A 12,750-nucleotide genomic window follows, 5' to 3' on the forward strand; every position below is an offset into this window, starting at 1 on the left:
AGTCTTTGTTCACAGGGTAGGAGAGTGGGAAACTAGAGAGCACAGATATACAGTGAAACAGAAAAGATCTAAAGGGGGCCCAAGGGGCAACTTTTCCCACACAGAGGCTGATGGATATATGGAATAAGCTGGCAGAGGCAGGTACAATTACAACTTAAAAAGGCATTTGGACAGGTAGATGAATAGGAAAGGTTTGGAGGGATATGGGCCAAACAAAGGCAAACAGGTCGAAGAGAGGCATTTAGGTCAGTGTAGATGAGTTGTGAAGGGTCTGGTTCTCCACTGTATAACTCCATGATTGTACCTACTGTATCAGTGTAAAAGACTTGAGGCATTGAGGTTGTGAAATGCCCTAATAAAGACAATTTTCTCTCAAATCCATGAATGAAGCACTTTAAGAAATATGAAGGACATGTTTACAAAATCTCATGAGTGTGTGTTTATTACCATAATAAAGTTTACAGATAGATATATTGTTAAACCGATTCACAATTAAGCGTGCATAGGGAAGAAGTACCAGAATGTTCTATTCATTATTGCCTTTTGCAATAAAATATTCTTCTGATTTTGCCTTTCATACATTTTGTACAACATTCAAGAGTATATAAAGAGAAAAGGCAATTCATTTTGTAATTTTATTGTATTCATGTTTATGATCTTAACCGGTCACATAAAAATCAAGCAATGTTGGCACCGAGACACTCCATCAGTAATTACTACATTATAACAAAATTCTTGTTCGTCCACCACTCAGCTGATAAGTGAAGTGCTGGATTTATCAAATATATTCCAACAATCTGCTGTTTGGGATACCATCTACATCCCTACATTCAGTAATTTTTGTGGAGAGCTCAATGATGCTTGTATTTAAGATATGGAATGGTGAATTAATTTCAGTACATTAAAAAAATTACTTCTAACCTCTTTGGGGAAAGATGAATGGAAAGAGGATTACAATTCAGATGTTTGAATGATGGGAACGGGTCGGCTGTATGGTTTGTTACAAGGCAGGCAATATGCTAGGCTGCAGTCTGCAAGCCTATAAATAAAACATTCAGTTTTCCTCTTCTTCCTTCCAAAAGGAAAGCTGCAAGTGTTAAAAAACCCAGTGGGTGTAAAGTGTTGCTCCCTATCCCTCATTATTTGGTTGCCAATACAATGGCTGTCCACAAAAAAAATCTTAAGCAGCAAAAGAAACATAATGCAGGGGTGAAGATATTCAGTAAGGTTTTAAAATAATTTCTGGAAAATAACAGGGTGGTGAGGGTGGAGTCAAACTTTGAAAAAGGAAGATGCAAAGAGGACTTTTTTTTTGAAATACGAACAGCCTGTAAATTACAATACTTTTGAAAACAGCTGGGAGAGTTTCTGAATAAAATGTGTAACAATCATGGGATAGTGCAGGTTTTTGATTTGGAATATATTCAATTGGGCAGTAGTGTTACCATCAAATGGTTCATCATTCATCAAGTTAATCTGATTCCAGGCTGCCTGGCCCTTTCCCAAACATCCACGTAAATGCAGAGTGAACCTGTTCTCAAGTGAAGGCTTTGGCAACACGGGGCAGGCAACCTGTTTGAAGCAATTCTAAGCCGTTCACAAATTATTAAGCTCCTGCAGAGTTTGATCGAGCATCTGATGCATGTTGAGATTTTCTTCTTTGGCTTGTGCCAATTTCTCTGTTACAAGATTAAAAGATAATTTAATATAACACACATTATCTCCAAGATTCACGGTCAAGCATGCACGTATAACTTAGCCAGCACAGTTCATTTGCAAATATGAAGCATAAATTCAATTCAAAACATTTTACTTTGAAGTGGGAAAATAAAGACAACTCCGAGCAAAAGCTCCATAAGATGTCTAATGTTTCCATGTTATATTTAGAGACTATATTTCATGTTCCTATGCCACTTGGACAAAGGATGTGCAAGGATCTGTACAAATCCAATTTTTTTTATGTAAAATGTTGATTTTGTAGCAGCAAAGATGACAAAAGAAGACAAAGCAAACATAGGAAACAAACTTACAAATACACGCACAGTCATCTGGCTTGATTTACACATGCACATCTAAAAACATTAGCTTTTAAGTCGTACTAAGTCACAATCTTTATCCCATGAATTGATGGCAGAGCTTTTACACTGAAGCAGCTGTTCTCCATCAGATTAATATAATTTAACCAGCTAGCCAAATATTGGCTAGGTGACTAAATTACATGAGTTTGATGGGTGAAGGAAACTAATCATACTGAAGCACACAGTCCTACAATCATCTAAATACGACAATCAACTGAGAACGTTCATTTGCTCTGTGCATAATCAGGCTAGATACTCAAATCAGTCACTCAGGTCATTCAAGGCCAGCTTAAGCTCATTAGCAAGAAGACGGTTTTGCTCAAGTTGGTGATACAGGCGGTCTTCAGGGTCCCAAGGCAAGGTGCAGGAAAGAAAAGCAGAAAAGGTAAAGTTAAGCACAATAACATGACAGGAAAGAAACAGCAAAGATCAGTGTCATAACAAATCCACGAAGCGCCCATAAATGATCAGCTCACAGTGTTATCGTGCCCATGTATACATAAGCCCAACACAAGGCACAATAAACCAACATCACATCTACAGCCACTCCAAGCCCATTCTGGACATTGTCAAATCCAACACATGGCCAAACCTTTTCTGTGGAACAGAGGCTTCTGTTGCTCACTAAAGGCTCACCAAGTCTACGAGAAAGATTCCTCCTCTAGATGTCACGCATGGAACGGGAAGTCTTTTAAGTGAAACGTGTTACTTTGTCATTTGCTCTGTGCATAACTTAAAGAGGAGTTAGGATTAGTTACCACGGGTAATTGATTTACATTCTTGCATTCACAACCTGACTACAAACGTGCATTCATTAACCTTGAAGGCATTAAGAATCTAACATACAGCCAATGCAAACACGAGGAAATCTGCAGATGCTGGAAATTCAAGCATCACACATAAAATGATCTCTTAGAGATCATAAAGTGATCATAGAGATCAGTAAGAGATCTTTTACTATCTTTTCTTTTGGTTAGTCCTGACGAAGGGTCTCGGCCCGAAACGTCGACTGTACTTCTTCCTGCCTGGCCTGCCGCGTTCCAACAGCATTTTGTGCGTGTTACAGCCTAGATTTGGCCGGGATGCAAGATTCCTTCCCCAAGAGAATTCAAGTAACAGAAGGACAGATCAGGGCCATAAGGAACCTGGATGACAAGGATTGGATAAAAGTAAAAACGATACCATGTACTGTCAGAGAACCAAAAACGGGAGTCTCAACAGAAGTTAATGTGCTTCTAAGGGGTGCTTCACGAGGAAAGCAAAAAGTGGGTATTAAATCTTTGAAGCAAAATGTTAACTTCATTTCTCTCCCTACAGAAGCAGCCTGACTGCTGAGCATCTCCAGCATGTTTTGTTTTTATTTCAGATTTCCAGCCTCTGCATTTTTACTTGATTTTCAAAGAGTGGCTCCCCTCAGTAACCAGAGGGGTCATATATCTGTGTGGGGCCAGGCAATGTGGGCAACTCCTGAATGACTACATTGTGTTAGTAGTTATCAAGGAGAAAGACATAGAAGATAGGGAATTTCGGAAGGGGATATAGATAATCTGGAAGAGTTAAAAAGGAGGAAGTATTGGACGTTATGGTTGATAAATCCTCAGGGATGATGAGATCTATCCAAATTTGTCATGGGAAGCCTGATAAAGAATTTTGCATCTTCATTAGTCATAGACAAGGTGACATTAAGAGCAAAGAATAGCTGATGTTATTCATTTAAGCAGGGCAACTAGGGTAAACCAGCCAATGTAAAGGAACTTAATGGATAAACTCCTGCAGGACACAATATACATACATTTAGAATGACGGGGACTATTAGGGATAGTAGAATGGTCTTGTGGGAGCTATCTTGCTTGATTTATTTGACTCAGGTTTTTTTTTAAGTAAAAGGACAGGGCAGTAGGTATTGTCCATACGGACTTCATTGAGGGATCTGACCAGATCCTGTATGGTAAGGTGGTCCAGAAGGTCAACACTTGGCATCCAAGACCAGCTGGTTAATGGAATCCAAAATTCACTTAATTGGAGACAGTGGTGGAAGTATCCATTTCTGATTGGAAAAATGTGGCCAATGATACACCACAGGGATTGGTGCCTTGATCCTTATCATTTGGAAGTATCCATTTCTGATTGGAAAAATGTGGCCAGTGATACACCACAGGGATTGGTGCCTTGATCCTTATCATTTGTGACAGACTGTACAAAAGGATTTGGATGCAGGAGGTATAAGTTTGCGCAACACAGAAGTTAGTGATGAAAACAGATGTCCATGGCTACCATATTACACATGCTCATTGGAATTTAATCCGGACAAGTGTGAGGTGATGTATTTTTGAAAGTCAAATAGGAGCAGAACATGCAATAGGAGTAAGTTACCGGCCACAGAGTACAAATCAATAGTTCCCTGAAAATGGCAGCATAGACAAATAGGGTGGTGAAGGCAGCACGCAGCACACTTACCTTCGTAGGTCAGGGCACAGAATATAAAAATTAGAGCATTATAACTTTAGAAAACTTCTCGTGAGATGGAGGTGCTCGGACACAGCAGATTCTCCAGGGCCAATCAAAGATGTTTTTGTCTTTGTTAAGTTTCTTTTTTTATGTTCACTAGATAGTTCTGGACATTAACAACTTTAAGAACCACAGGTCTACTCCATCAGTGAGCTGATCAGTGGTGGAGGACAGTGTTGTGCTGGCTACAGTAAGGCACTGGACTCTGTACGCAAAGCTGGTGTACAGTCCAACAGCGGGTGATTATCCTGGACTTTCTTTTTTGCGAACTCAAGACCCTGTTGGACATTGGTAATGTAAAATACTGAAAATCTGGTTTGCTGGTGGATTGGCGAGACCGATGGCAGGGGAGGTGTGTGGCCTCAGATGTAACGAAGACTAGGCCTCACGCCACAGGCTCGCCTGTTACAGCAGAACAGCAGAGGAGATGCTGGTGGTTGAACGGCTCGACATCCATGCTGGACTGGGGGCTGGCCCCTCCGGTGTTCGCACAGTGGAGTACAAGTTGGATTGCTTGCAAGCGTTTGTTCATCTGCGGACTGCATGTTCTTGCCAATAACACCCATGCACTGTCAACTTACAGGACATGTCACTTAAGGACTTCAGCCATATTGTACTTTTGTGTGACTGTATGTTTACTGCCATAATATGTGCTATATGTACCGTGTGCTGTGTATGACTGTCGTTACTGTGGTTTGCACCTTGGTCCTGGTGGAAAGTTGTTTTGTTTGGCTGTATTCATGCAAGGTTGAATAACAGTTAAACTTGAACTTGAAACTAAATCTCTGGCTACACTGGAACATTGAGGGAAGTTATGATTGCCATTTGCAGGAAGAATAAGTGTGCTGTAGAAATTACAAAGGATATTTGCCTGGATTGGAGGACTTTAGCTATGGAGAGAAGCTGCATAGGCTGGACCTGTTTTCCCTGAAGACAAAGCGTGACTTGAGAGAGGCTCAGGTAGGGAAGATTTTAGGGAACTCTTTCTCCATGGTAGAGGGGATCAAGAACACGAGGACACGGGTTTAAGGTGAGAGGAATGTGTTTTAAAGGGGACTTGACCAAAATACAGAAGAGCAGAATGAGGCCACTCAGCCCAGTAAATCTGCTTCACCATTCTATCATGGCTGATTTATTATCCCTCTCAATCCAATTCTCCTGCCTTCTCCCCATAACCTTTGCCCTTGTATTTAAATAAATACTAATATTGCATTTGCCTTCCAACTCAACCTGTATGTTAACCCTTAGGGAGTCCTTATGCAGTATTCCAAAGTCCTTTTGCACCTCCAATTTTTGAATTTTCTCCCCATTTAGAAAATAGTCTAATCTTTATTCCTTCTACCAAAGTGCATGAACGTACACTTCCCTCCACTATATTTCACCTACCACTTTACCCATTCTCCTAATCCAAGTCCTTCTGCAGACTACCTGTTCCCTGAACACTGCCTGCCTCTCCACCTATCTCTGCAAACTTGGCCACAAAGCCATCAATTCCGTCATCCAGATCATTGACATATAACGTAAAAAAACAGCCCCAATATTAACCCCTGCAGAACACCATTAGTCACAAGAAGCCAATCTTTTAACTATGCTAGTATCTTTCCTAAAATACCATGGGCTCTTAGCTTGTTAAGCCTCATGTAAAACACCTTGTCAAATGCTTCTAAAAATCCAAATAAACAACAACCTCTTTTGTCTATCCTGTCTGTTATTTCCTCAAAGAATTCCAACAGATTAGTCAGGCAAGATTTCCCCTTAAAGAAACCATACTGATCTTGGCTTACTGTATCACAAGCCTTTAAGTACCCCAAAACCTCATTTTTAATAATAGACTCCAAGTTCCTCCTAATCACTCAAGTTGGGCTAACTGGCCTATAATTTCTTCTACCTCCCTTCATTCTTAAAGAGTGAAGTGACATTTGCAATTTTTCAGTGCACGGGAACCATTTCAGAATCTAGTTATTTTTGAAAGATTACTACTAAAGCCTCTTCAATCTATTCAGCTATGTCATTCAGAACTCTGTGGTGTAGACCATCCAGTCCAGATGACTTTCAGACCTTTCATCTTCCCAAACACCTTCTCCTTAGTAATAGCAACTACACTCACATCTGCCCCGACACTTCCGAATTTCTGGCACACTGCTAGTGTCTTCCACAGTGAAGAATGATGCAAAATACTTATAAAGTTTGTCCACAATTTTTTTCTCCTCTCCAGTGTTATTTTCCAGCAGTCCAATAGCCACTCCCACCTCTCTTTATGGATCCGAAAAAAAACTTCTGGTATCCTCTATATTATTGACTAGCTCACCTTCATACTTCATCTTCTCTCTCTTTATGGCTTTTTAGTTGCCTTCTGTTGGTATTTAAGAGCTTCCCAATCCTCTAATATCCCATTAATTTTTCTTTATGCTCTCTTTGACTTCCCTTGTCAGCCACAGTTGCCTCATCCTCCCTTTAGAATACTTCATCTTTGGTGTGTATCTATCCTGTGCCTTCCAAACTGCCTTCAGAAACTCCAGTCATTGCTGTTCTGCCATCATCCCTGATAGTGACCATTCCAATCAACTTCGGCCAGCTCCTCTCTCATGCCTCTGTAATTCCACTGTACTATTGATACACCTGACTTTACCTTCTCCTTCTCAAACTGCAGGCTGAATTCTGTCATATTGTGATCAATGTCTCCTATGGGTTTCTTTACCTTAAGCTCCCTAAACAAATCTGGTTCATTGCACAACACCCAGTATTGCCTTTCCCCTAGTGGGCTCGACCACAAGCTGCTCTAAAAAGCTATCTCATAGATCTTCTACAAATTACCTCTCTTGAGATCCAGCACCAACCTAATTCTCCCAATCTATCCTCATATTGAAATCTCCTATGACTATTATATGCCCTTTCTACCTCCCGTTGTAATGTATACCCCACACCCTGTTTGGAGGTATCTATATAGCTCACACAAGGATCTTCTCACCTTGCAGTTTCTTAACTCTACTCACAAGGATTCTACATCTTCCGATCCTATGCCACCCCCTTTCTAAGGATTTGATTTCATTTGTTACCAACAGAGCCACCCCACCCCCTCTGCCTACCTGCCTGTCCTTCTGGTACAACGTTAAGCTCCCAACCACGACCTTCTTTCAGCCACAGCTCAGTGATGTTCACAACATCATACCTGTCAATCTCTAACTGTGCTACAAAACTAGCCCCATTATTCTGAACACTGTGTAAATTCAAATACAACACCTTCAGTCCCGTATTCAGCTTTTTCAATTGTGCCCCCACGTTACACTTCAAATCATCTGACTGCAATTTTGCCCAGTCATCTGCCTGTCCTTCCCCATTCTCACATCACAATGCATCAACTTGTATACTAATTGCCCCACCCTCAGTCCTATCACTACAGTTCCAAATTAGTATAAACCCTCCCCAACTGCTCCAGCAAACCTACCCTCAAGGTGTAACCCATCCTTTTCTATACCAGTCAGATCTTCCCCAGAAGAGAAACCAGTAACACAGAAATCTAAAACCCTGCCCCCTGCACCACTCCTTTAGCCATGGGGAAACTTGTTTTACACAGATCATGGTTGATATCTGGAATGCAGTGCAGAGGAGGTGCTGGTCTGTGATACGATCTCTATCGTAAGAATTATTTACACAGGTACTTGAATAGGAACAGCATACTGTAGAAGAATGACCTAGGGGAGACAAATGGGATTAGCGTTGATTAGCAAAATGTCAGCATGGACCCCTGGGAGTAAGTGCCTATTTCTGTGCTGTACACCTCTCCAACTCCTAGTACGATGAGGGTAAGGGGGGTATTCATGGAAGGGAGCACAGAGGGGACTGTACTGGTGGTCTATTTGTAGAGCCAGCAGATATAGGTACAGAAATAAATATTTCTCTTTTATATACACTGAGGAGGAAAGGGGTTAAGTTCTAAACAGGAAATATTAGATTCTTTTGGTGGGGTGATATACTCCAGGCTGCAGTGGGAAGAGGAGGGACAGAAACTGGCGCTTCTGCTCATCCAGACCATGCCAATGTGGATTCCATATCTTCTAATCTTCTGAATCATAAATCTTTGCTGATACAAATCTGACAAGGTATCAGGAGACTGAGGGCAGCAGGTATAAACAAGGTCAACACAGCCCAGTGAATCCCATGTAATCGGGAGGTGATTGGAAAGAATCTTGAGAGACAGGGTTAATCTAGACCATGGAAGAACAAGGTTTAATCAAAGATAGCATTATGGGGAGTTGCTTGGATTGAATCTTGCACTAATTTCATTGAAATTTTTGATGAGTCACGAGAGCAAACATAATTAGTGTAAACTACATGCATTTACAAGGCCACATAGGAGACAAGTCCAAAGAGGTTAAGAAGAGATAAAGAGTGATGATGGAAAGTAGTTTTTTTTATTTGTGATTGGAAGCTTATAACTGGTTTTATGGACCCTAACTGTTTGTTTTAGGGTAAAATAAGTTTGTAGACAGTGTAAAAATCTGCAGTGCAGTTGATTGTGTGAAGAATGATATTGATTTTTAAGATGGACAGAGCAATGGAGATGATTCATTTTAGGACTGAGAACTGATTTAGGAGGCGGGATGTTATGAATAGTGAGATCCTAGAGAGTACTGAGGAACCACGGCCCTGGATTACACGTCCAGGAACACAGTACGCAGAGATAAGTTACTTTCCTTTGTTAGCCAGAACACTGAATATATAAGTTTATGGTACCCTTTATAAAGCATTGGCTTGGTTACAGCTGGAGTACTTTCTCCCCCACAGTATCAAGCCCTTTCAGCCCAGTGAGCCTATGACCTATGTGACCCATTAGCCACCTAACCTGCAAGTCACTGGAACGTGGAGAGAAACTGGAGCACCCGGAGGAAAGCCACACAGTCACAGGGAGAACTCACAGACAGACAGAGGTGGGATTTGAACCTGTTTCGCTGGCGCTGCACTACTGTACCACCCAAATTGATTATTGATTACGGCAATATAGGAAGGATGTCACTGCAGAGGGATTCACAGGATGAGAGGGTTTCACTTACTAGGAGAGACCAGATATGTTTTGTCTGCAGTAGGGGTGGCTGAAGGGGAAACTGACATAGGGATAGAAAGGTTGAGAGGCAACAGATAGGGTAGATAGTAAGAAATTCTTCCCCTTAACAGAGACACCCAGCGCTAGAGGAACAGATCTAACGCCAAGGATGACAGGTTTAAAGGGAATGTGGAAGTACCCCTTCACTACCATGTGGAATCTGAGAGAATGCTGGAGGCAGGTCTTCTCAAGCATACAAGTTGGGAATTAGAACTGGCGAGGCACGGACTGCTATGAACAAGTTGCTGGTAGGAATGGATGGCTTCCTGTTGTGAACATGGTGGGCCAAAGGGACTGTTTCTGTGCTGTGCAAGTCTGTGATGCAGTCCAGCAACACTGATTTATCCTAGTGGGATCTGTACTACTGCCAACTGGCTTACAAGCCATTTCTGCAACTAACAAGCTACACTGCATCTTTCTCAGTGACAGATCATAAGAAAGGACAAAGTAACCATGAAAGAAAGTGTTAAGGAGGAAGGTTACTGCAGAAGAACCATTAAGCATGTGCACACACAGACATACACACCCCGGAATGAAGTCAAATGTCAATCCCATTCCTGAACTTGTCCCAGTGAATCAGATGAACTTGAGTCACCTGCAACTTCTCCTGACAGAAGACAGCAGTGCAGCAACCATTCCACAGGTACGCTTGTGACTAGTGACTGGATGCAGGTCACCATACACCACGTTGCAACTGGCTCATCAAATCCACATTGAACTAATTTAAGTACTGCGCTCCAGCTGATCAAATCACGATGAATTATGACCAGAACAAGCTATTTACCTGTAGGTGGTTGTGAGGAACAGCAACAAAACTGCAGCTGGCTACCGGATTATGGTAGGGGAGAGATTTCTGCTTTGCACTGGAGAAGTGCAGATAAACCCTTGCGGCAGACGAAGATACCATAAGCATAAAGGTGGAGGGTAAGAGGTACCGCAGAGACAAGAAAACAAAAACGCAGGTTTGTGAAGTTTGGATCCCTTACATTTTAGGAATGGAGCAACTCCTAACAGGGAACAGGAAATGACAGCAAACAATCTAACAGTAAATGATCTACAGTCTAGCCTCATTCAAAGGCAAGAAAGGGAAATGTAGTGCAGTGGGGTGGGGCAGAGATACGAGGAGTCAAGTCTATGTCTGTACTGTACGAAACACATATCCACACTACTTAAAATAAAGAAATGACATTACCCAAAATATAGAAACATAGAAAACCCTGAGCACAATACAGGCCCTTCGGCCCACAAAGTTGTGCTGAACATGTCCCTACCTTAGAAATTGCTAGGCTTACCTATAGCCCTCTTTTTTTAAAGCTCCATGTACCTATCTGAAGGTCTCTTAAAAGACCCTATCGTATCCACCTCCACCACCGTTGCTGGCAGCCCATTCCACTCACTCACCACTCTGAGTTAAAAAAAACTTACTGCTGACATCTCCCTTTGTACCTACTTAAACCTGTGTCCTCTTGTGGCAACCATTTCAGCCCTGGGAAAAAGCCTCTGACTATCCACACGATCAATGCCTCTCATCATCCTATACACCTCTATCAGGTCCAAGGAGAAAAGGCCGAGTTCATTCAACCTATTCTCATAAAGCATGCTCCCCAATCCAGGCAACATCCTTGTAAATCTCCTCTGCACTCTTTCTATGGTTTCCACATCCTTCCTGTAGTGAGGCGACTAGAACTGAGCACAGTACTCCAAGTGGGGTCTGACCAGGGTCCTATATAGCTGCAACATTACCTCTCAGTTCCTAAATTCAATTCCACGATTGATGAAGGCCAATATACTGTACACCTTCTTAAACACAGAGTCAACCTGCGCAGCTGCTTTGAGTGTCCTACGGACTTGGACCCCAAGATCCCTCTGATCCTCCATACTGCCAAGAGTCTTACCATTAATACTATATTCTGCCATCAAATTTGACCTACCAAAATGAACCACCTCACACTTATCTGGGTTGAACATCTGCCACATCTCAGCCCAGTCTTGCATCCCATCAATGTCCTGCTGTAACCTCTGACAGCCCTCCACACTATCCACAACATCTCCGACCTTTGTGTCATCAGCAAAGTTACTAACCCATCCCTCTACTTCCTCATCCAGGTCATTTATAAAAATCATGAAGCGCAAGGGTCCCAGAACAGATCCCTGAGGCACCCCAGTGGTGACTGACCTCCATGCAGAATATGGCCCGTCTACAAGCACGCTTTGTCTTCTGTGGGCAAGACAGTTCTGGATCCACAAAGCAATACCCCCTTGGATTCCATGCCTCCTTACTTTCTGAATAAGCCTTGCATGAGGTATCTTATCAAATGCCTTGCTGAAATCCATAGACACTACATCTACTGCTCTTCCTTCATCAATGTGTTTAGTCACATCCTCAGAAAATTCAATCAGGCTCATAAGGCACGACCTGCCCTTGACAGAGCCATGCTGACTATTCCTAATTATATTATACCTCTCCAAATGTTCATAAATCCTGCCTCTCAGGATCTTCTCCATCAAATTACCAAACACTGAAGTAAGACTGACTGGCCTATAATTTCCTGAGCTATCTCTACACCCTTTCTTGAATAAGGGAACAACATCCTCAACCCTCCATCCTCCAGAACCTCTCCCGTCCCCATTGACGATGCAAAGATCATTGCCAGAGGCTCAGCAATCTCCTCCCTCTCCTCCCACAGTAGCCTGGGATACATCTCAACCAAAAGCTCCAGCTCCATCCTCTTTCTTAATATCTACATGCTCAAGCTTTTCAGTCCGCTGCAAGTTATCACTACAATCACCAAGATCCTTTTCCGTAGTGAATATTTAAGTATTCATTAAGTACCTCTGCTATTTCCTCCAGTTCCATACACACTTTCCCACTGTCACACTTGTTAAGTCCTATTCTTTCACATCTTATCGTCTTGCTCTTCATGTACTTGTAGAATGCTTTGGGGTTTTCCTTAATCCTGCCTTCTCATGGCCCCTTCTGGCTCTTTCCGAATTTCCTTCCTAAGCTCCTTCCTATTAGCCTTATAATCTTCTAGATCTCTTACATTACCTAGCTCTCTGAAC

At 42.1% G+C, this 12,750-nt stretch overlaps 1 protein-coding gene across 13 annotated transcripts in view; it reads right to left on the reverse strand.

Annotated features, from left to right (window-relative positions):
- Window positions 1-424: 424 nt before the first annotated feature.
- Window positions 425-12,750, reverse strand: part of tpm1 (tropomyosin 1 (alpha)) — a 45,834-nt gene continuing 33,508 nt past the window's right edge. For 7 of the 13 annotated variants that reach the window (XM_059945970.1, XM_059945967.1, XM_059945966.1 and 4 more), the window contains one exon: window positions 425-1,679. In XM_059945970.1, coding sequence (XP_059801953.1) covers window positions 1,597-1,679 — 83 coding nt within the window. In that variant the 3' untranslated portion in view covers window positions 425-1,596. Of the gene's footprint in view, window positions 1,680-1,717; window positions 2,420-12,750 lie in introns of those variants that run through there. The other 6 variants (XM_059945971.1, XM_059945974.1, XM_059945975.1 and 3 more) reach the window with 6 other exon arrangements.

This window comes from Hypanus sabinus, chromosome 21 (genome assembly GCF_030144855.1).
Source record: "Hypanus sabinus isolate sHypSab1 chromosome 21, sHypSab1.hap1, whole genome shotgun sequence".
Lineage (NCBI taxonomy): Eukaryota > Metazoa > Chordata > Chondrichthyes > Myliobatiformes > Dasyatidae > Hypanus > Hypanus sabinus.